Consider the following 24,412-nt stretch of genomic DNA (forward strand, 5'->3'; position numbering starts at 1 on the left):
GGGGACAGAAAGGATTCTTCGAAGAGGGATAGGGAAGTCGGAAGGGGAAAAAATGACTTGGATCCATTTCCAAGGCAAGGAGAGCAGCTCAGGTATAAAACACACGTCAGTCGCAAAGCTCCAGCTGGAAGCGAGGAACGGAGAGAACTACGTCTTATCACTTCGGCCCAGCTCCCCGCCCGACAGGGTCACTTCCGGGAGGGGGCGGGGAGACAAGAGGAGGCGTGCCTGGAAGGAGGCCGTTTGTAGTGCACCAGGCGGAAGTGTGCCAAAGGTATCTGTGCTGCTGCTTCCGGTTCGGGTAAACGCGACTTAGGTGCACAGCGTGGTTTGTGTCGTGCGAAGATAAGCTTCTGAGGGCAAGTCACCGAATGAAGAGGCGAGCACTGGAGTCTCAGAAGTCTGGAGTCTAGGGGAAACAGCGGAAAGGCCAGGAACTTGAATACAGCCTTACTGCTGTTTCCGAGGGGGCAACTTCCACGGGGAACCCCTCTGCCCTGGTAACGGCCAAAGAGGAGGAGATGGCGCCAGTCAGGGAGCGGCCGTGGCCGAGACTGTGAGGAAGCGCGAAGGCGGAGCAACCCGGTTAGCCTTGGGAGAAGAATCAGAAGGGCCGCTGCCGCCACCACCATGGAAGGCGCAAAGCCGACATTGCAGCTCGTGTACCAGGCAGTGCAGGCGCTATACCACGACCCAGATCCCAGCGGAAAGGAGCGCGCCTCGTTTTGGCTTGGGGAGCTGCAGCGTTCGGTGAGGGGCCAGAGAGGCCGTTCTGCGCCGCGGGGCCGGGGCGGGGTGGGACGTAGGCTCGAGGGGAGAGCCTGAGCCCGGCGGTTGGCCTCGTGAGGTCCTCCTTAGGGAGGAGCTGCTGCTGTGGGGTGGGGCTGCGAAGCTACAGCTGTGCCGCTTTTCGGAAACTAGTCGCAGCTGATCGGTCGCGAACTGGCCCTTTCCCCACCCCGTAGAATCTGATTTGTAGGTCCTAAACTCGCTTGTGGCATCAATCTAGTCGTCTTTCAGTGCTACCCTTGCTATTATTGCTTCTTAGGCCGTGCTTTTCCGTTTTGTCTTCTTTCTACCAAACACAGCCTGTGTTTCTCCACCTTCCACTTAAGGATGCTTTATCCATCTCTCTCCTCTGTGTCCAAGTGTTGCATCTGGCAATTTCTTCCTATTAGTAGCCTTACTCATGTCTCACTGTTCTTGCCTATTTTCACTCCAGTTTGAATCCTTTCTTCTCGAAAGTTCTCAAGTCTCTAGATTCTTAACACCTGTGAATTTCCCCTTGCTTTGAAGTGCAACATAATATGAAGAAAAAAAATCAATTCTGCTTTTCGAAAATCTTTGGAATTCTCATTTTGCTTCATATTGGTCCTTTAACCTGTTACTTACCTAAATTTTAGATTTTTATTTACGAGATGGGTATCATAGCCGCGTTGATTATTCCATATAACTATGTGAGCATCCAGTTTAATTGCACTTACTATATTTATTGTATTTCCACATTTCTTTGATTCACGTTTTTATGCTTCATCCCCTAATTTTCACACTCATTTTTTGCTGTGCTTTATTTCTATGTGAATGTGTACGAGGGCTGTCCGGAAAGTGTCCAGCCATGTAATATGAAAAATAGAGAAATTTATTATATTAACAATGGCTGGATACTTTCCGGACAGGCTTGTATACTTGGTGATTTTACTGAATTCGGTTTCACATGTAAGATTTACTTTACAAATTGTGAAATACTTTGAAAACTAAAGAGGCTTATGCAGACTGACAAAATACTCACCTTTACCTTTATATTTGCACTTTTTACTCAAAGGCATATTTTTTGTTTGCCCCTTTCCCTTTTATCAATTTATTTGAACTCATAATTCATACTTAAAGGTGTGCTGTGCTATTAAATCAGCCCCTAGGCTACATTTAAAAATTTGCAACTTTGACTTTGAGTATTACACATAACCGGAGTCCCAGTCCTGGTTTACCTCCTTGGAAAATAAAGGAGCAAGACTCGATGTAAGTTACACAAGAAAATCATTTACATATGGTCTCATCCAGTGTTTAGTTTCTGTGATCTGTCTAGGGAGTTGCAATTACCTGATCTTCCTTTAGTTTTCTAAAGTATAAATAGGAGAAATGCTACATGATACTACAAAAGTCAGCTCTTACCAGCTAAACTTGTTTATTGTTGTGTATATTTTAAACCAATATTTGCCTACTATGTGCCAGCCAACAGCTGTGCTGTGTGTTGGTATTTGGAAATGAGCCAGACAAAGGTCTCTTCTTACCACTTAGGGTAGTTGTGATGATTCAGTGAGTTAATATCTACAAAGAACTTTTCTAAGGTCTTGGAACATAGAGCTTAAATATGCTAGCAATTATTAAAGTGTTGGTCACTTTTCTTTCCTTCGTTCCACTATTCTCTGTTATAACCTTATATCATCATCACTACCACTATTAACAATCAGGGTCCCAACAGGAACGGATGACACACTTTACAGGGTAATTTGAGGAGAGTTTAGTTTATAAAGGTACTAGTATAAGATGCAGTTTCATGGTACCACAAGGAATAGTATGAAAAAGTAACCTGTACCCAAGCTGTTAACATCCTAGCCCAGAAGGGCTAAAAGAGGGAGAAATCACTTGAACTCGGAAGAGAATTATGGAGTTGGCTGCCTTGAGAGGAGTGATGACTACCTGGAAGGAACTCAGCTTAAGGTGACCTTACAGGGATGGAGCTGGAGAAATGAATATCCTGACCTGTTGTCCTAAACTCCTGCTGTATTCCTCATGGACCAAACCTAACCAAGAAGCCAGGGGACACCATAAACTGTTGATAAAGTCTATACAGGTGAGCCTATTAGAGCATGGTAGAGAAGGGTAGAAAAGTGGGCCTGGAAAACATCTAGCAGTCACACATCACTTTTAGGCAACTTCAGCATCTGGATTGACAGTTCAGCTAATGCTTTGGCCTCTTGATTCCTTTACTTTGTTTTCTTTAGCCACCTGGTTACACAGTCACACTCAGGGTCTTGTCATTACTAACAGGTCACCAATCCCCCCAAATTACTAATTCAGACATTCTGCTCTGATCACAACCCACTGTTTCCAGTTTGCCAGTTCAAGAATCTCAAATAACCTCATGTAGTTATTTTTTGAAGTTTTATATAATTTTGATTTTTATCACAATTTAAAAATTTTATTCTTATTTTATTTATTTTGAGACAGGGTCTTGCTCTGTTGCCCAGGCTAGAGTGCAGTGGCATCATCATAGCTCACTGCAACCTCAAACTCCTGGGCTCAAGTGATCCACCTACTTCAGCTTCCTGAGTAGCTGGGATTGCATGCATGGGCCACCACTCCCAGCTAATTTTTCTATTTTTTTGTAGAGACAGGGTCTCGTTATGTTGCCCAGTCTGGTCTCGAATTCCTGTCCTCAAGTGATCCTCCTGTCTTGGCCTCCCAAAGTGCTAGGATTACAGGCGTGAGCTCTGCACCCAGGCCCAAAATTTTATTTTTAAAACAAAAGTTTTGTGCAACTTTTTTTTTCCTCATGGTATCGAATACTTCTTTCTTTCTTTATTTATTTCTTTCCTTCCTTCCTTTCACATTTGCTTTGTTTTCTATATATTTATAATAATTCATTACAAAATCTGTCAGTAGTATAAATAGGCTCTTTGTTCAGACTGTAATCTGTTTTCTTTTTTGGCTGTAGGAAACATCTATCTTGAGAGCTTTCCATCTCCCTGCTCCAGTCTGGCCTGCTTCTCTAGGTCTATTGCATAATTATTGTCCTGGGATCCCTGTTTGACACTATCCTGGGGAGTTCCCTTCACCTGGTTGTTGAGTTGGATCCACTGATTCCTATATCCCATGATCTATTCCTGGGTCATTCACTTGGTGGATAATTGAGAAGGGAACCTTCTCTCATTGTCTTTGTGTTGGTCTTTTTTTTTTTTTTTTTTTTTTTGTGAACTGCTTTTATCTTGAGAGGAGTGCTATAGTCTTCTGCTATGGGGTTATAAACTAGACTGCCAGTGTTGTAAAGACAGGTGGGGGAATGAGCCAGGGGGCCACAGGATAGATCTCACTGTTAAGCATGTAGGTTTTGATTTAATCTCCTGTTTTCAGTATGATACTCCTGTCTTTAGCTGAGTCTGTTGTCCAGGTGTCCAGAGTCACTCTACTTCAGTCTTTCCACAGTAAACCTTGAGTCTTCTGTTATAATGGGAGAGCAGTAGCCTGGCTGCTCAAGAGTCAGGGAGAAAATTTGGGAGTCTAACTGCTTCTTAAACAGATTTTGAACCCACCCCCTTTTTTTTTTGTTCCAACTGTGCGTCTGCCTTCATATGTACCTGGTGCTTTTAATTCCCCAGCCTTCCTAGGGTTTTACAACATGAAGCAGTTTGCCCCTTTCTTTCCCCATTCTTAACTCATCCTCCCTCCCTACCCCCAGACAAATTTGAGCCGTCTCAGATCTGCTAAGACAGACATTCATCCATTAGCTTTCCAATTTCCACAGTTTTGTTGGTATCTGTTGTCTGTTCCCATTCCCTCTGTCCTTGTGAGTGTTCCTCTGTCCTTGTGAGTTTTTACCATTTATTTATTTTTAAATCTCTTTATTCTGTTATTAGTGGATTTTTGGAAGGGACCTGAGAGCAAACAGATGTGCTCAGTCAATTCAGTCCTCTTAACCAGAACTCTCTGCATTAGTTCTTGAATTTCATTGAAACCTCAGTCCATTGACTGCCCCTTACTTTTTCTTTATTAGATCTTCCTGTCTTTTTTTCTCTTTATCCAATTTGGATTCCAAGGTCCATCATTCTAGTCACTTTATTAAATATACTATCATCTGTCCCCTCTGATTTGGTAAAACTTCAGCATGGGTTTATCCAGCTGCTTTTCCTCCTGTCAGATCTAGCTGCCCTGCATCTCTTCTGAAATCTCTGAGATCTTGATGTTTTGGTTTATCCCACGTCTCACCTGCATTCTCAGACTCCTTGTCCCCCCCCCCCCCCCCATAGGGATGGAATCTTGCTCTGTCACCCAGGCTGGAGTGCAGTGGCATGCACAATCATAGCTCACTGCGACCTGGAACTCCTGGGCCCAAATGATCCTCCCACCACAGCCTCCTGAGTAGCTGGGACTATAGGTGCATGCCACCATACCTGGCTAATTTTTAAAATTTTTTGTAGAGACAGGGTCTTGCTATGTTGCCCAGGCTAGTCTTGAACTCTTGGCCTCAAGCAATCTTCCTGCTTCTGCCTCCCAAAGTGTTAGGATTATAGGCATGTGTGCTACCATGCCCAGACTGTTTTATGGAGTCCTTCCTGTCAACCTTCAGATAGCTGTAATATTTCTCATAGTAAGCAAATATCTTGGGGGACCTGGAACACTACCTTTGCACACCTTTGTTATTTCTTTGATTTCATTCTTCTGTGCTTTTACTCCTTCCCAACCGTGTCTTTCCAATGCCGCAGAAACTAACCCATCTTTTCAAAGCCTAACCTAAATTCTACTTTCTCCTTGAAGTCTTAACTGGTTCTTACTTTAGCTGAGAGTTATTTCTGCTCCCACTGAATGCCTGGAGCACTTTATTTCATTGCATTTGCCATTGTTTTGTTTTTTTTTTTTTACCTTTTTGAAAATTTGTTTTGTCTCCCCCACTAGACTGTGGGATCCTTATCACATTTGCTTATGTAGTCCAGTGCCCATAGTTGAAGGAATAAACCATGGTTATTAAGAAAAAGAAATCAAGATGCCTCACACATAGGCTTTTAAAAATGTCTTTTTCATATCTTAAGTTTATTTACAAACATCTAGTATGCTATGAATTCAAGAGTTTGATTCATTTTTCAAAGAGATTGCACCTCTTAAAATGCTCTTCATATCTGTTGGATAGATGAATTAAAACATCTTAAGCAGTTGGTGTCTTACTGTAAAGAAAGGTGCAGCAAATCCAGATCCAAAGTACAAAGTCATCATAATTAGTAACTGCCACTTATTTTTCACTGAAAATGACAAATTCTTCTTGGGGCCCTCCTCATAGTGGCTCCTACGGACAACAGAGGTTGTGAACCTCCGGATGCTCTGTGCCAGCATGGTGCTGTTGGAAGCTCTGCGAAAGGCACAGAGACCGAAGGCAGAAGAAATGGCAGCACCACGCTAAGTTCTGAAAATGTTTATTGGTGGAATATCTGCATGTAGGCATGTCTAAAGGACTGTTGGATAACTCAAAATTGTCTTTATCTGCAAATTTTATTTATTTTTGTTGCCATTCTTCACTATATCCATGATTAATTAAAAATAAACAATTTTCAGCCTCCTGTGGATACTCTGTTTTCAGTCTTTCCATCTTTTTTATTAAAAAAAAAAAACCTTTATGAGATGTTTATATTGCCCTTATTTTATGCTTGCAAAGACTCAGGTACCGAAAGGGAGAGGAACTTTTTGACTCAATAAGGCTTTCTTGAAGTAGTTATTAAGTGGCATTTGTAACCAAAAGTCTGTTTTCATGTAGTAATAAACAGTTTTAATTTTTGATTCAAAATTGGTAAGGAACAGAATTTGCTTGGTTTGCTACAAAACCACTTTCAAGAATACACATTTTGCGAAACTTATTATCTTTATTTCTCTCCACCACCCACATTACTAATCTTAAGAGTCATTTAGTGTAGTTCCAGTGATGTGGTGACAATACACTTGGTATAGAGGTGCGATTTGGACTTGCTTTCGCCTATGCTAATAGTTAGCATCTTTTCTCTTTTTCTAATATTTGTATAAAACAGCTATTTTCTGAAGAATCTGTGCTCATTAAGCTTTTTTTCACTAAAATTCAGAAACCTGTAGACATGATTATGTTTTATGTGATAGGCAGATATCAGTGATAACTTTAAAGTGTTCTGAAAGAAAGATTATTTTGAGGCAGATCTTAAAGGAATCCTTATCTAATAGTACCCTGTTCTGAACATTTAGTAGTTTACTTTGTTCACCCTCAGTAACCAAAATTAGACAATGTAGAAAGCTATGGAAGAAAAGACCGTCTCTTTATAGGGCCAATGAATTATGCTACTCAGTTGTTCTAAGTTTGCAATTTAAATTATAAGTAGGAGAAGACTTACAGAAACAGTCTATGGATTAGAAGTTACCTGAAATGTTTCATAGTCCAATCTGGAAACTGAAAAAGTTTGATGAAAACCATAGAAGACATAAAGAGATGAAGTAAATCATGCTTTGGTGGACACATTTGGCATTGTCATGTTTGGTTTATCACATGTACATGGGAATTTTCTTCTTAGATATCATATAGAAAGGTCATGGGTCATGGAATATCAGGTTCAAACTTCTTTCCTAGTACCTTTCCTCTTTGGAATTTCTTGATTCTTTAGCCTAGTTCTAAAACCCAGTGTTTTCTTTTTTTCTCTAACAATTTACTGATACTGATTTCAGATACTGATTTATCTGAAAATTTAGGCTTTATTTTGGTGTGTGTGCACTTATGCTCTCATTTTCCAGTCAAGTGACCCTTAAAACAAGGCTTTTGAAAAGAAAGCCTAGAAAATAGAAAATGTTCCTGTACGACTTCTGTGGATCAGCTAGTTCAGTGAATGTAGGAATACTGTATGCCTGCACTGGTAGAACCTGGAAGTATGTAAGTAAATAATAAAAACCAAAGGCCTTTCTCCCAAAGCATTTACCAATTGTCCAATATGATAGCTACTGGCCAGGCGTAACTGCTTAAATTTAAGTTAATTAAAATTAAATAAAAGTTAAGATTGATTCCTTATTTGCATTATACACATTCTAAGTATTGGACAGTGTAAACAATGGAACGTTTCATGTCTTTGGAGTTTCAGAGTTTGCGTATGTGAATTCGTGACAGTATTTCTGTTGGCATGGTAGGCTGTTATCTGGTGGCATTCCTCTGTATTTGGATTAGTTTATTTCTTGTCTTGCCAGGCCTGGGGCCAGAGTTGATGATTTTATTCAGGATATAAAATTATCAGGGCACTGCTTCATTTTCTAATTATAATACAGTTTTTCCAAAGCCTTTCAGATACTTCTTGATTCTTTCATGGGTGATTACACTGATGTTTATGGAGGACATGGAAATAGGTTTTATGGGTTTTTTTTATTGTGATAAAATATTCAGAACATAAAATTTACCATTTTAACCATTTTCAAATGTGTAGTTCACTGGCATTAAATACATTCACATTGTTGTGCAACCATCACCATCCTCCATCTTTAGAACTTTTTCGTCCTGTAAAACTGAAACTATACCCATTAAACACACCCTAGCAACCACCATTCTACTTTCTGTCTCCTAATTTGACTACTCTAGGTACCTCATGTAAGTGAAATTACACGGTGCTTAGCCTTTTTGTGACAGGCTTTTCTCCCTTAGCATAGTATCCTCAGGGTTCAGTCATATAGCATGTGTCAGAATTTCCTTCCTTTTTAAAGCTGAGTAAATTCCATTGTATGTATTCACCACATTTTGTCCATCTGTTCATCCATCAGTGGACACTTGCTTCCACCTTTGTGAATAATGCTGCTATGAACGTGGGTGTACAAATAATCTGTGGGAGTCCCTGCTTTCAATTCTTTTGGATATACAATATGCCCAGGAGTGGAATGGCTGGATCATATGGTAATTCTATATTTATTTACTTTTTTTTTTTTTGAGGAACCACAATACTATTTTCTAGATTTTATGGAATTTTAAGCTCTGTTGAACATAAAAACAAATTCATAGGAAGTTGAGATTACTCAGACTACATGTCCTGCATTTCCCTAGCTTGTACCATGATACTGAAATAGTACTAGAGTGTTTTACATCTGTACAAATGAAGCTCCAGAGAGAAGCCTTATTTCTTTTTTTTTTTTTCCCCCCCGCCCTCTCAACCCAGCTTTTCCCGACTCCGGGAAGAACCGGGAGGAGAAGGCCCCTTATTTCTTTTTCTTGAAAGTTCACAGTATTGCTAAAGGGGATAATTTTGTAGTCTTTGGCATGCAGAACCTCTTAAAAGTATTGGCTTAATACTCTTCTGGTAGTGCTTCCAAAATGAAAATATTAGGAAACAGGTGTTTTTCCTTTTGGTGTATTTTCTGTTTAACAGAGTTTACATTATAGTTTTTGCTTATTTTTTCTTAAGCCCATAGCACAATTCTTTCGTTTTTCCTCTATATTCATTGTTTCCTTGTTATATTTTCTGTCTGAGCCATAGCGTAATACTGTTTAAACAGTTATCCTCAAAGCAAGAGAATATATTTGGAACTAGACTTGAAAATGTAAATGTTTTTATATAAGCATTCAGAGTTTATTTTTACACATTTACAATACTTTAAGCTAGATACCTCACATTTCTATAAGTTTTAAAAATTTGAGTCTTCAGCACTGTGCTAACATATACTTAATATGTGTGATAAAATTCTCATCTGGTTTATATGGTTATTAATATCAAACTTGCTCACATAGTCAGGAATAGAGACCAGTAATGAAAGGAAATACATTTTCTATATTTTTGGCATTTGGGAAGCTCTTGTATGGGTTTCATTGAAATGGTTTCAAGCTTGGCATTTTTTACTTTTAAAGCAGGGCTGCCTAGTACAATTAATAAGGGGCACAATTAAGTGATTATCAAGTAATGCATGCCTTAGTTACGTCAACTGAAGTTGATTTTATGGATCCAAACTTATTTGTTTATCTTTTTACAGGGCCATTCTTGGGGTTAATATTCACATTCACAGGTGATTGAGGATTTTAAGTTTTTGTAGGGATTCTTTTCGTGAAAAAATTGGGACAAGATATATCTCAGTACCATCTTATGTGTGATTGACAGCTACAAAGTTGAGCCAGAATTCATCTGACTGAAGTCATTATGACATAGGATTGTTTGAAAATACTTGTCTTAGAAGCACTGGTATTTCAGTAGAAATTGGGGAGACCACTGTGTGCAGTGCTGTCATGTGGCCTTATTGATTCCTTTCTTCGACATTAAGATAGAACAGTGCATGTGAGCACTACAGTCTTCTGAAATTGATTTGGAGACTTTTGAGTCTGAATGGCTTATATTTTAAATACTTGTTTTTAGCTAAGAATGTCTTCCCTCCCATATGGGAAATGTTTTTTTTCCTTTTGATTATCTATTCGATTATTATGGAGATGGCTGTGAAAATGTTGAGCTGGCTGAACTTATCTCTATAAATGAACTTTTTTGCTTTTAGGAAAGTTTTTTATGCATATGAGGGTTTTTTGTGGTTCTGGGAGCTTGCTAAGGGCTTTATGGTTATTTTTCTTTTACAACTTTTTTTTGGAGGGTGGGCGTCCTTATCACTGCCGTGGGGAAGATACAGGCTAAGTTTCATTTCATAATGGTTTCTGTGTTTTAGGCCATCTTGGAGAAGAAGTTATATTGAAAAATATTTTTATGTAGTGATGATTATCTTATGTGCCCCTCAGCTTATTTTTTAAAAAGTAATATCCTTTCAAAACGTCTTCTCTGCCCACTGTCCGAGAAAACCATCAGTAAGTAATTTGTTGTGGCAAATCTATCAAATTGTCTCAGATTTATAAAATTTCCATAAAGGATTAAATATAAGAACTTAAGAGAGTTGACAACTTAACAAATTATTTTTTGTTTCAGGTAATTTAGACTTATTCTTTATTTGACTCATGAAAATGAGTTTTTCTTCATTTGGGAAATCCTGGTTTTTTTAGGTCTATACCACATTGTTGCAGGCCATGTATCTAAAATGTTGCTTTGGCAGATTTATGGTTTTCTTTTTAAGAGTTCTTTTTATTCTGTTCTGATGGAGTCTTCCATTCCCAAATAAATCCACCGAGTATACTGTAAATCTTCGAAAGTCTTCATTTAACAAATATATCAGTCACTGATTGAAATGCTTAAAAAAATGCAGGAACCTGACACTTTTATGTTACTTTTCAAGTCTCATGCAATTATCTGTATTTCCAGAATCTCATTTTCTATTTGCCAGACCTCTTTGATACTTAGTATTTTAAGTAATTCTGCTTATTTTGAGGAGTTTTTGTGTAGGATTAACTAGCATCCCTAATCTGCTTCTAATTCTTGGCAGCTAATGAAGCCGTAGGCTCCTATCTGGGTTTGTTCTTGCATTGTTGAGGGCCTGCTCCGTGATTTCAGTTGATTTGGCAATTTTAGAAATGTTGGTGTAGAAGTGAGTCTTGGAGCAACAGTGCACCATTAAAGAAAAAAGCGGGCAAGTACTTTAAGGCTCTGCTGTGAAGTATAATGAAGGACTTAGAGCATGTTAGTGAAAGGATTGCTGGGCCATACATAGCCTGCCTCATATTCATCACATAGTCATGGAAATATCTTTTGAAAAGACTGATATAAAGGCCTGCTCTGCTACTGCTTTGTGAAATGGAAGATTGGAATTAGATTTTTAAATGGAAAATGTTCTCTTGTTGCAGCCTCTTTGAAATGTGCTGTTAGTGGGAGCTGCAGCTTCCTCCTGCTGACTCTGAGCCCCAGGCTTCGGTTGAGATGGTCCTTTCAGAAATGTGGAGCTTAGTCCAAGCCTGGATTTCAGTGGGTAGCACCTGGCATCTGTGGCTAGAAAGTCCTATGATGTGTAAGTGCTTTATTCTCTCCTTATAAAGAGTCCCGTTTCCTTCTCTTCCTTCTTTCTGTAGCTTAGCAGAAGGGAAGAATAGTGAGCAGTGTACTATAGCATCACGATTGGGTTGCATCTTCTTTATGACTCAGTGGCCAAAACAAGATAATTGTTACGTTTTGGATGTTACCAATTCTTAAACCCCCCTACAATTCAAAATAAAGTGATAAATTATGACCCTTCACATTTAGTAGTAGCACTTTCACCTCAGGTGATATTTCATTGACAATTTACTTAGTAGCTTTAATACTCAAGGTTGCCAGGTTTCTTTAGAGTTCATTCGTATATTTAGTTCTTTTTCCTAAAAAGAAACACACTATTTAAAAGGAGAGGCACATTTGACCAGTGGGTGAGGCAGTACCAAGATAAATAAGGATACTTGAAATTAGAAGATATAACTCTTCTTTCCTTTTGCTTCTACTTGATAGATACATTTGCACAAGAGTGATTCAGGAATTTTTCTAAGACCAATTCCCCATAGAACTGTCCTAGGAAATACATATAGTTGACATCTATATTTTAGTTAAAAAATAAAACAGAACACCAAAAACTAGATAATAACATAATGAGCATTAGAAGATGCAAATTTTTTATTTAGTTTAGTTGTCTGGGTCCAAACATCATTCTCTTTTTTTCATTTTTTAGAAATACTGGTAATATCTTAAAGTAAGCTCATTCCAGAAGAGACTCCTGTTTTTTTTAGAATTTGAGGTTCCCCTCACTGAAAATTTTCTGAAGTTTTTAAATCTTCAGATTTTAGCTAGGAAAATATTGAACTTCTTCTCATCACTAAAATATGTAAAAGATACATATTTAAACAAAACAAAACAAAACCAAGATTCCATCTTGGCAAGGCCAATGAAGTTCTACAAATGTGAGGACTCAATGAAAAATGTCTAATCTTCTCAGGGCCTTTGTGTTTAGCTGTAAAGAACTGATTTGCTTGTTCTCTGTTTCCCTTTCTTTCTCTAAACATTTTGGATTTTGTCCTGATAGGTGTCCCCAGTCCAGTAAGTATCTCAGCTACTTAGTAATTTCTAAGAATGGGCTTCATGTTTGGGAGACAAAGAGATGTTACAGACATGTGAGATGATGTGTCTTGTTATTTGCTTCATATTTAACAATATAATATGTATCTGTTATGACCAAAGTATTTATCTGTGCATTTCGGGAGATGCAGAGATAATTAAGGTTGTGTTTTACTTTTGAAGAGAGCTTGCCATCTATTGGAAAAGATGAACAAAGGCCCAGGTAGTTACAGTACAAAGTTCTACAATTGAGCTGTTGGAGTCAAGGGTACCGTGGTAGTAGGGTTAAAGGATCCATTTATTTCTCCTAGAGACTTCTTTTCTAAGTTGGTTATTTTTAGATGTATTTAGTTACAGAATAATTCAGACTAAAACTTGATTTGTTTGGTACTGTAAAATCAGAGTAATTGTGATTCTGTGTTTTCCAGCTTTTTTTTCTTGCATGTTATACAGTTATTGATACATTCCATGTTAGCATTTTAAACTAGCCTGTCTAAAAGAATTGTGGGACTGTTGTAGTATGTAGATATCAACATGAGAACTGTTAGGCTATGTAAAAGTTGTGACCTGCAGTCTTACCAATTTTCTGTTTATAGAAAAAAATTTTAAACTTTTTTTTTTTTTTTAAGAGATCTTGCTCTGTCTCCCATGCTGGAATGCAGTGGCACAATCATAGCTACCTCACTGCAACCTTGAACTCCTCTCCTGGGCTCAAGCCTTCCTCCCACCTCAGCCTCCTCAGTAGCAGGGACTATAGGCATGTGCCACTTTGCCAGGTCTAAACTTTTTTTTTTTAACACATTTTTATTATTTATTGCTTTTTCTTTTTTTTTCCAATGGTAGCAGTTCCCATTGTAAGAACTCTAAACTTTTTTATTGAAAGGTAATTTTCTTACACATAGTAAAGTATACTATCTTAAGTGTATATACCTCAGTGGTTTTTTACTTTATGTGTACAGTTCAGTAATCACTAATAACATCAAGGCATAGAACATTTCATTACTCCTACAGGTTCCTGAATATCTCTTCCCAGTAAATCATTTCCCCCTTCCCAGCAACCACTATTCTGACTTCTATCACCATGGATTAATTTTGCCTGTTTTTTAAAAAGCAGCTTTAATATAACATTATTCACACAGCTACAGTTCATTCATTTAAAGTATAGAATTCAATGGTGGTTTTTAGTATGTTTATAGATTTGTGCATTCATTACCACAGTCGAGTTTAGAACGTTTTAATCACACTAAAAAGAAACCTGTACCCCTTGGCCTGTCTCCCCTTCACCTTCAGTCTCATCCCTAGGACAACCACTAATTGTCTATTCTGGACATTTCATATAAATGGAATTATACAGTTTGTGGTACTTTGTGACTGGCTTCTTTCACTTAGTATAATGTTTTTGAAGTTCATCCATGTTGTAGTGTATATATCATCATTTGTTCTTATGGCTGAACAATATTTCATTTTTTGTATATGCCACATTTTATCCATTGAGTAGTCAGTGGACATTGGAGGTATTTCTACTTTTTGGCCATTTATGAATAATCCTGGAGTGAATACTCATGTACAAGTGTTTGTGGAATTTTGAGGTTATAGAATAACTCTATTTTTAATCTTTTAAGGAATGGCATCCTGTTTCCAGATCTCTGTACCATTTTATATTCCTATCTGCAGTGTATTAGAGTTCCTGCTTTTCCATGTCTTTGCCAAAACATCTTATGTCTTTTTGATTATCGCCATCCTAGTGGGTGTGAAGCAATGTCTGATAATGGTGTTTTCTTTTTTGTTTGTTTTTTTTTCTCTATATAGTCTTGCTCTTTTACCCAGGCTGAAGTGGAGTAGCCTGATCATAGGTTACTGCAGCCTGGAACTCTTGGGCTCAAGTGATCCCTGCCCTCCCACCTCAGCCTCCTGAGTAAGTAGGAGGCATACACCTCCACACCCAGCTAATTTTTTTAAAAAATTTTGTGGAGGCAGGGGTCTCACTGTGTTGCCCTGGGCTGGTCTCAAACTCCGGATCAAACTCCAGACCTGCCTTGGGTTCCCAAGGTGTTGAGATTACAGGTGTGAGCTACCCTGCCTGGCCTCTTTATAGTTTTGATTTGGATTTCTTGATGGCTAATTGTTTTGAGTATTTTTTCATATGCTTATTGGCAATTCTTATATCTTTGGAGAAAAGTCTCTTCAAGTCCTTTGTCCATTTTTAAGTTGGCTTATTTGTCTTTTCATTGAGTGCCTTCATTTTAGAAATTTCATTGGGTATAGAATTCATGTTTGACTTTCTGGGGGGTTTTTTTGTGCATTTTAGGTATCTCTCTCCATGTCTTTTGGCATCCTCATTTCTTTTTATATTTTTAAAAAACACATCGGGTGCTCAGTTTCCTTGTTTGTTTTTTTGTTGAGACAGCCTTATTCTTCCCTGGGTAGAGTGCAGTGATGGCATTGTAGCTCACTGCAAGCTCCAACTCCTGGGCTCTAAGTGATCCTCCTGCCTCAGCCTCCCGGGTAGCTGGGACTACGGGCAAGCTGCAACGCCTAGCTGGGTTTTTTTTTTCTTTCTTTTTGGTAGAGACGGGGGTCTTACTCTTGCTCAGGGTAGTCTCCTGAGCTCAAGCGATACTCCCGCCTTGGCCTCCGAGAATGCTAGGATTACAGGCATGAGCCACCGTGCCGGCCTGGCATCCTCATTTCTAACAAGAAGTTTGCTGTAACGTTTTACCTTTCTTCCTCTATATTTAATGTGTCCTTTTTCTCTGCTTGCCTTCAGTATTTTCTCCTTATCTCTGGCTTTTAGGAGTTTGAGTATGATGTATTTAGTATTTGTTTGCCTGTTTGGGGAAAGTGGAGAATAGTAGCTTCTGTTGCCCTGGTTTACCCTTGTCTTCAGCATTTCTGTTGTCCTCTGTTCTCATTGGTAGAGCTTTCTCAGTGATCTCGCCTTTCCTGTGGCATTTCATGCTCTGCCTTGCATCTTGCCTTGATATTGTGCAAGATAAAATTTTTTTGCCCTCTGGTGGTATTGGTGTCAGGTTTTAGTCTGAAATGTCAGTTCTTAGTGTGATCATGGCCGAAGAATGACCAGACATGCCAAAGTAAGACAAGCATGAGGTGAAATTTATTGAGGGGGAGCAAGATAGGATTACCGGGCAAGAGCAAGATACAGGTTTACAGAGCGTGATACGTATGCCACAGATAACGACCCAGACCCATTGTCCCAGCAAAGGGAGAGCCAAAGGAAGAGAGCAAAAAAGGGCCTGGTTATGGTCTGCGTCTTGTTTTATAGTGCCTGGATTGGGTCCTCCCTACTGGTTCAGACGTCACCATGCAACCACTTTGAGTGGATAGTTGGGAGTTGCATATGGGTTGTTCTACACGTATGGGTCGGTCTAAGTCAATTTCTGGACTCTGTGATACCTATGCTGCTTGCCCTATGGGCTAGAGAGTCCTCTGCATTCTTTTGCAGCTGACGTGCTAAGTTGATTGGCATGATTGGCAGATTCATAGGGTATTCTCTCCTACTCCAGGTATGGCAGCAGCTCAGGGCAGGATCAAAGTGGGGCAGGACCAAGATGGGGGCCCGGGGCCCACCCTTGTCCTTTTTCCCAGGTGGGGCAATTGCACCAAGGCAAAGCACCCACTTTTGTCCCTAGGAGACCTGGAATCCCTTGCTAACTACCTAACACTGGTAGTGTCATAGGCTTAAGACACTACCACTGTTTTATGCCTACCTCCTAAGGGTAGAGGTTTTTTCTTTTAGTGCAACAGCTGTGGGTCTTAACCTGTGCCTTGAGGGGTGACATGATTTGCTGCCCCCCTCCATAGGCTAAAGCTTTTGCTCTGTAGGGGAGGAGGGTTCTGTCAGAGTTTTTTGCACTCCTCTCCTCCAGGACTGCACCACCAAAGGAGGTAGTCTCCTGCTCTACCCCAAGCCTTTCTCTTGAGTGTGTAATGGAGTTCTGTGGAGAAGATGCTGCAGCGGATTGTGAGCTCCCTTTGTGTTTGTGAATACCAGGGGTTCTATATGTTCATGCTAGCCCACATGCAGCCTTTACCAATTTCTTAAAAATTTTAGCTAAACTTTTATTAGCTGGTTATCTGGTGCCCTGTGTTTCTTCTTCTGTTCTGTCTTAGATGAGCCCGTGCTTGCCTCCTGTCTCTTTGGAAAGATCTGCCCTTAGATTTCAGTCAACTTGGTTGCCCTGGGACCTCAATTTTCTGATGCATTTAAGAAAAATTATCTTGGCCAGGCACGGTGGCTCACGCCTGTAATCCTAGCACTCTGGGAGGCCGAGGCGGGTGGATCGCTCGAGGTCAGGAGTTCGAGACCAGCCTGAGCAAGAGCGAGAACCCCGTCTCTACTAAAAATGGAAAGAAATTATCTGGCCAACTAAAAATATATGTAGAAAAAATTAGCCAGGCATGGTGGCGCATGCCTGTAGTCCCAGCTACTCGGGAGGCTGAGGCAGTAGGATTGCTTGAGCCCAGGAGTTTGAGGTTGCTATTAGCTAAGCTAACGCCATGGCACTCACTCTAGCCTGGGCAACAAAGTGAGACTCTGTCTCAAAAAAAAAAAAAAGAAAAGAAAAGTTATCTTGTAGTTTATTTGCTTTTGTCTATTGTTAACTTGTGGAAAGCAATGTTCTTTCCATCTTTCTACATCTTAGGTGGATGTGGAACTCCCCTTGGACATTTTTATTCTTCATATATTTTAAATCCCAGCAGATGTTATTGGTTTATATAATCAGTGTTCATTGGGATTTACCCACATACTTAGCTTTTCCATTGCTCTTTATCTGTTCTTGATTGCCATGCTAACATCCAGGATCGATTTCCTGAAGAACAACCTTTAGTATAATATTTTCTTCTTTGTGGGTCTATTGTTAATGAACTTTCTCTCTCTTTTTTTGATCATAAAATGTCTTTGTTTTGTTTCATTTTGGAAGGATATCTTTGAGGAATGTGAAAAACCCATTGTAAATTATTTTCATTCAATACTTTGAAGATATGATTTTTAGATCCCTTTGTTACTGTTGAGAAGTCAGCTATCAGTCTAGTTGTTATTCCTTTAATGGTAATAGCATCCTTTTTTCCTCTGGCTTTTAAGATTATGCCTCTTTGTCTGTGGTTCTTTAGCAGTGTGCCTAGGCCTGGCTTTCTATCCTTCAGAGTTTTGTAGTGCTTCTTAAATTTGTGGCTTGCTATCTTTTATCAGTGTGGAAATTTCTCAACCAATTTCTTTAAATAGTGCTTCTGACTCATTTTCTCTTTTCCTTCTGGGATTTTGATTATACGTATGCCCTTTTCATTATGTCCTGCATATTACTTGCATTCTTGTACTTCCGTCTTTTCTGTTTTTTATGGCCTGTTATCTAGCATAGTAATCTTTTCTTCAGCTGTATCATCTGTTCAATTTTTCTCCCAACTTTTTTTTTAATTTGGCTCTTTTTTTTTTTTTTTTTCTTTTGAGACAGTCTCACTCTGTCGCCCTGGGTAGAGTGCGCTGGCGTCAACACAGCTCACTGCAACTTCAAACTGCTGAGCTCAAGCGATCTTCCTGCCTCAGCCTCCTGAGTAGTTGGGACTACAGGCATGCGCCACCATGCCCACCTACTTTTTCTATTTTTTGTAGAGACGGGGGTCTCACTCTTGTCCAGGCTGGTCTGGAACTCCTGACCCCAAAGCATTCCTCCCACCTCAGCCTCCCAGAGTGCTAGGATTACAGTTGTGAGCCACCTTGCCCGGCCGAGGACTAAAATTTAGTTGTGTTTTCTTTACTGGGTTCCTCATTGTTGGTAGGCTCTGAATTCTAGTTTTCATCTTTCCCAGTCTTGTGAGATGCCCAAAGCTCTCTAGTTTCCTAGCCTCATGTCTTGTACTTTCAAATTGGCAAATGCCTTGAGGGGGAAGGTGGAGCCAAATAATGAACTGAACTCTCTGCTCTTCCATTCCCTTCTCTCTGGGATTTTGGCCTCCTGTTCTATTAATACTTGTCTTGATAGCTTTGATATCTTCAAAAAGCTATCACCTTTCTGGGGTGTTTTTCTGGTGGTTTTTGGCTGGAGAATTGGTGTAACACAAGATAAGTCTGTTATAGCCAAAGTTGAAACACCTGATAAATGCTGTGAGCATGAGAGAGCTTTAGGTTGTTTGAGGAGTATATAGGGGCATAAAACTAATTCCTGTGTGTTAAAAAGCTTAGCTACCTATTCTAAAAAATTTCTATGGAAAGAATCTTACAAGATCTGCATCACTTTTTTAAAAATTATATATCTTGGAGATCTTTACATATTAAAAGTACACATTCTTTTTCTTTTTTAAAAAAAGGCAATTCCAAAGGACATTTTAAAAAAATATTCAAACTCATTAAAGTTGCTTGAAAAATAAATTTCCTTTGCATCCTTACTCCCAAGTTTATTAGTTTGCCCAGTGGCAAAGAGATTTTAACTTTTGCTTTGTTTTTTGGTTTTGACCTTAATTTTTAAGATCTCTTCTTTTAAGGAGATAGAGATGTTTAAGTCAGAAATATAAATAACTGAGAATAATACAGTTGGCATTTTTTGTTGGTTTCTGCCATTTAGATTAGAGCACAACTTGGCACTGCACAAACAATGATTTTTTTTTCCCCCGAGGGTCCTGACGACCTGGTGAGTTGATAGTTCCATTTTTGGGGAGAAAGATTTTATTTTATATTAGTTCACCTTAATAGGCAACATTAGGATTTTGTTTTGTTCTTCTGTTTTTTAAACACAGATACAGAAAACCACACAATACAAATGTATAAGTTAGTGAATTGCAGATGTCCTTGTGCTCTGTTTGATGTAATTACTTCTGTCTCCCTAAAAGTAAACACTGTCCTTTTATAGTAATCCTTTCTTTGTCTTTCTGTATAGTTTTATCACTCAGTCGGGAATCCTACACTTTGTAGTTGAGTCTTAGTGTTTTGTTTCTTATAAAATATGTTTTTTTGAGTGTCTTTTACTTCTCTGTAGATTATTTATCTGTTGAGGAATCTGGGCCATTTGACCTGTAGGGCTTCTTTCCACAGTGGATTTTGCTGATTGCATTGTCATGATACAGTTCTATTCTGCTCTGTATTTCCTGCAAATTGGCAGCTGGAACCAGAGGTTTGATGAGACACAAAATTGATCCCCTTTTCATTGTGGTAGCTTGTTCTTTCATCAAGAGGCACATAATATTTTGTTGTCTATCTGTTCTGGTTGTCTGCTCCTGTAAAACAGATTACTCCAGAATTTAGTGACTTAAAACAAAACTATTTTATGGTATAACTTTGTAGGTCAGGAATTCTAGCAGGGCTTGGTGGTATCCATTTAGTGGTTGAGCTGGTCTGGAGGTTTCTCAGATGGCTCCATTTATATCCTTAATACTCTGGTAAGAATGGCTGGAAGGTAGGGACTTAGCTAGGCCCTTCTAGCTTTCCTTCTAGTCTCAGGGCCTTTCCACATTGTCTCTCCAGTAGAGTAGTCTTGAGTTCTTACATGGTAGTTGGATTTCCTCAGAGTAATGCTCAGGATACCAAGGCAGGAAGCTCCAGATCTTTTGACGTAACCTTGGAAATCCCAGAATGTTACTTCTGCCATGTTCTATCAGTTAAGCAAGTTACTAAGGCCAAACCATGTTCAAGGGGAATGGAAGTAGATTTTACCCTTCAGTGTAGGATTAGCACTATATTTGCAGCTACTTTAATATACCCCATTCTACCTGCCTTTTTGTGATGTAATCAGCTATTGCTCAGTGCTTAGATCCATTAATTGTTTGTGGGTTACAAAGTGGTGATATTTTAAATACGTCATTTCTTTTTTACTTATTTGCTAGAATACTTCTATAGAGACCCTTCTCCTCATCTACTATTAGGTTACCTAGTGGTACAGTTTATATTGGAAAACCAGGATAAATGCACTATTCTCCCCTTGTAAGATAATGAGTTTATGTCTGTCTCCAATGGTGGCTAGTTTTTTCCTATAAAAAGATAAAACTTTATGAATTCTCATGGATTTCAGTATATGTGATCATCTTAATCCCTTGCTGAATTCTGAATAGTCCTATCTTTGGCCTGTGGTTGCCTCATTAAGTTGACTCCAGTACTTCTGAAATGACTCTAGTAGTCATAGATAGCTTCTGTGCTTTCTAGTTGTGATGAGATGTATCCTAGGCTCATCTTGTATGTTTCCTTCTTCAGACCTTGAATTTGCAGTTCGTTAAGGACCATTGGTTCTTTTTTTTTTTTTAGGTTCTTACTCTGTTGCCTAGACTGGAGTGCAATGGCATCATCCTAGCTCACTGCAATCTCAAACTCCTGGGGTAAAGTGATCCTCCTGCCTCAGCCTCCTGAGTAGCTGTGACTACAGGCACACACCACCACACCTGGCTAATTTTTCTTATTTTTTCTAGAGACGGGGTCTCGCTATGTTGCGCAGGCTGGTCTTGAACTCCTGGCCTTTAAGTGATCCCTCCCGCCTCAGCCTCCCAAAGTGCCAGGAATACAGGCATGAGCTACCCTCACCCAGCCCTGGCCTCCTTTTCACTTTCCGTTTCTCTTAAGACATTATTTGATAAGTTTGGTGACACGTGAAATTCCTCCTAGTTTAGTCTTCATCTCTGATGTGATTTTTTCCTTTAATTTCTAATTTTTCCTGAATTCTTTTACCTAATTTCTGAAAATTTGTTTCCAATTCTGTTCTTCTGTATCTGGTATCATTTTCTTGATGTCTTTTAGCTCATTTTGAAATAGTAGGCTGGTTTTTTAAACTTGTTTTTCTGGTCTTTGTTCCTTGGGGTGTTATTCTGCTCATTCTCTTTTTTCCTTTAGAACTATATATGACTTTTGACCTCAATTGCTTATTTTTGTGAAATTAGTTTTTCTGAACTTTTAGAAGAAGGCTTGGTTAAGGATAATATTTCCAACTTCGTAGAGCTTCCTTGTCTGTTGTTTTCAGGTAGTATTTGCAAATATTATGGTTTGATTTCTGAAATTTCCTAGTGTTGTTCCCCTCTCTTTTTCTTCCTTCTTCTCTATTATAGGTGTCCCATATAATTTTGATTCCATTTGTAGCAGTTTCTCTTCAATTTGAGGCCCTTTCCTCACTTTGCGGTTTCAAGGTTTTATGGAGGCTAACCTGTTCCATTGCCGTCAGATCTCTTACTCACCTTCTATTAGATTGGGCAACCTCTCTTCCATTTTTATCTACAGTCCTCAAATTGGCTGCTTGTACTTTCCAGTAACTACCTATTGGCTCTTTTGGTGTTCTTCTGTTCTTAGATCCATTAGATACCCTGTTGTTTGCCTCTACATCTGTGTTTACTGAAGCTGAAACCACCCAGGTCTTAATAGATATCACTGGTTTGTCTCATCCATACATAGTTTGAGGTTCTTGGAGATAACTAGATAACATAGTTTTGTTGTAACTGTTCATTAGTGTTTTGGTTTTGCTGTCTCATTATCTGTTTTTATGAGAGTATTTGTGGAGATTCCAAAGCTTCATAGAATCTTCCTGCCTTGACCTCCCAGAGTGCTAGGATTACAAGTAGGAGCCACCGTATCTGGCCATCATTAAACATTTATTGAATGTTTTGGGGACACTATGGTAGGGGTTAAAAAGTACAACAAAATTAATAAAATACACCATATCTGGAAGGAAGTTAATGCTTTATGCTTACTTTCTACCAGCTTATTTTATTGAAAGCTAAGTTTTATAACAATAAATCTGTAATTTTGAAATTTGGGGTCTCTATTTTCCATTTACTTTAGGAACTTGTACAGACCATTTACCAGTTTCTGTATCTTGTCTTCCTGCTTATCTATCCTTGGAAAGTCTTTTTTTTTTTTTTTAAGAGACAGTGTTGCAGTGGCATGATCATAGCTCACTGTAGCCTCGAACTCATAGGCTCAAACGATCCTCCTGCCTGAGCCTCCTGAGTCCCTGGGACTACAGACACTTGATACCACGCCTGGCTAATTTTAAAAAATTATGTTTTTTTGTAGAGAAAGGGTCTCACTCTGTTGACCAGGCTGGTCTTGAACTCCCTGGCTCAAGAGATCCTCCTGCCTCGACCTCCCAAAGTGCTGGCTGGGATAACAGGTGTGAGCCACCACTCCTAGCCCTATCTTTGGAAAGATCTTGAAGGATAATTATGTATTACTTATGAAATGATTTATCTTCATAAAAAATTGATCTCGGCTCTTCACAGTTGACTCTTCCTGAATTGAGATTGAAAATTTTATTTTCAGTCCATAATTGCCAGTCCATTTAACCCTTTCATGAAGAGGCAGTTTAGTGTAGAATTGGATTAGAATTTATCAGTCATTAATTAGTTGTCTACTGTGTACTGCATGATTTTGTTTTCAAATTTATCTCTAAAATAGGACTCCCTATTATAATTGTAACTAGCTATTGCAGACCAAATTTTTTTTTTTTTTTTGAGACTGAGTCTCACTTTGTTGCCTGGGCTAGAGTGAGTGCCGTGGCGTCAGCCTAGCTCACAGCAACCTCAAACTCCTGGGCTTAAGCGATCCTACTGCCTCAGCCTCCTGAGTAGCTGGGACTACAGGCATGTGCCACCATGCCCGGCTAATTTTTTTTTCTATATATATTTTTAGTTGTCCAGATAATTTTTATTTCTATTTTTAGTAGAGACGAGGTCTCGCTCAGGCTGGTCTCGAACTCCTGACCTTGAGCGATCTGAGTGATCCACCCGCCTCAGGCTCCCAGAGGGCTAGGATTACAGGCGTGAGCCACCGCGCCTGGCCTGCAGACCAAATTTTATACTTCTGTTCTTTCTGTTATTTGTATAGATAAGTTTTTCTTCTATGAAAATGATTTTAGTAGCATGTGTAGCACTTTGCCAAATATAAATACATTAGAAAATAATTGAAGTTTATAAACTATTCACTTGGGCCAAGATAGTTTTTCTACTATTTTATCAGTAACTAAAGATTGACATACAGGACTGCTGAGACCAATACGGTCTCCTATTTTATAGATATAACAGCTTCTGGACTTGATTCTCAGAGTGAACAAAGTTTATTTAAGTGGGAAAAGAGAAGAAACACCCAATCTCTAGGTTAGGGTTGGAAGTTATACAGTGACATTTTAGTTTCAGTAGAAACTTTTGGGACATTTTTCTTCATATCCTACCCCCACACACAATTAATGATTCTAATCAACGGGATTATATCTATCAATTCAATTGATAGCTCTCATGCCTACCTAGAATGAGTCAGAGAGATTTTAGGCAATACTTTTGTTGAGCAAGGCCTATAACAATGTAGTTTGAACTATTGGCTGGATTAGTGGGTAATTTGACTTGTCAGATTTTTCTTCCATTACCTTTGGTCTAAATATGTTTATATAAATATTGAGGTTGTATGGCATTAAAATTATTTGGAAAAGTAGTTTTCTTTAAGACATTTGTCTGATCTGCTTTCAGGTTCACGCATGGGAGATTTCCGACCAATTGTTACAGATCCGACAGGATGTGGAATCATGCTATTTTGCTGCACAAACCATGAAAATGAAGATTCAGACCTCATTTTATGAGCTCCCCACAGACTCTCATGCCTCTTTACGGGACTCATTGCTAACCCATATCCAGAACTTGAAAGATTTGTCACCTGTCATTGTAACGCAGGTAAATCCTGTGCTTCACATTAGGGAAATTTATAAGACCATTTGGATTTACCAAGTTTATTTTAATTGATGTTGCTA

At 39.0% G+C, this 24,412-nt stretch overlaps 2 protein-coding genes across 3 annotated transcripts in view; one reads left to right on the forward strand and one right to left on the reverse strand.

The window, feature by feature from the left end:
* The first annotated feature begins 228 nt into the window (after positions 1-228).
* The window catches only part of TNPO3 (transportin 3), a 79,451-nt gene continuing 55,267 nt past the window's right edge, over positions 229-24,412 (forward strand). Inside the window, exons 1-2 of one of the 2 annotated variants that reach the window (XM_045564169.1) lie at positions 229-750; positions 24,135-24,335. In XM_045564169.1, the coding sequence (XP_045420125.1) occupies positions 631-750; positions 24,135-24,335 (321 nt within the window). In that variant the 5' untranslated portion in view covers positions 229-630. Of the gene's footprint in view, positions 751-2,801; positions 2,852-24,134; positions 24,336-24,412 lie in introns of those variants that run through there. The other variant, XM_045564170.1, reaches the window with a different exon arrangement.
* On the reverse strand, positions 5,908-6,155 carry LOC123647253 (cytochrome c oxidase subunit 7C, mitochondrial-like). The gene has a single exon (XM_045564565.1). The coding sequence runs from the start codon at positions 6,100-6,102 to the stop codon at positions 5,908-5,910; it is 195 nt and encodes a 64-aa protein (XP_045420521.1). The 5' UTR covers positions 6,103-6,155.

This window comes from Lemur catta, chromosome 11, assembly GCF_020740605.2.
Source record: "Lemur catta isolate mLemCat1 chromosome 11, mLemCat1.pri, whole genome shotgun sequence".
Taxonomy (NCBI): domain Eukaryota; kingdom Metazoa; phylum Chordata; class Mammalia; order Primates; family Lemuridae; genus Lemur; species Lemur catta.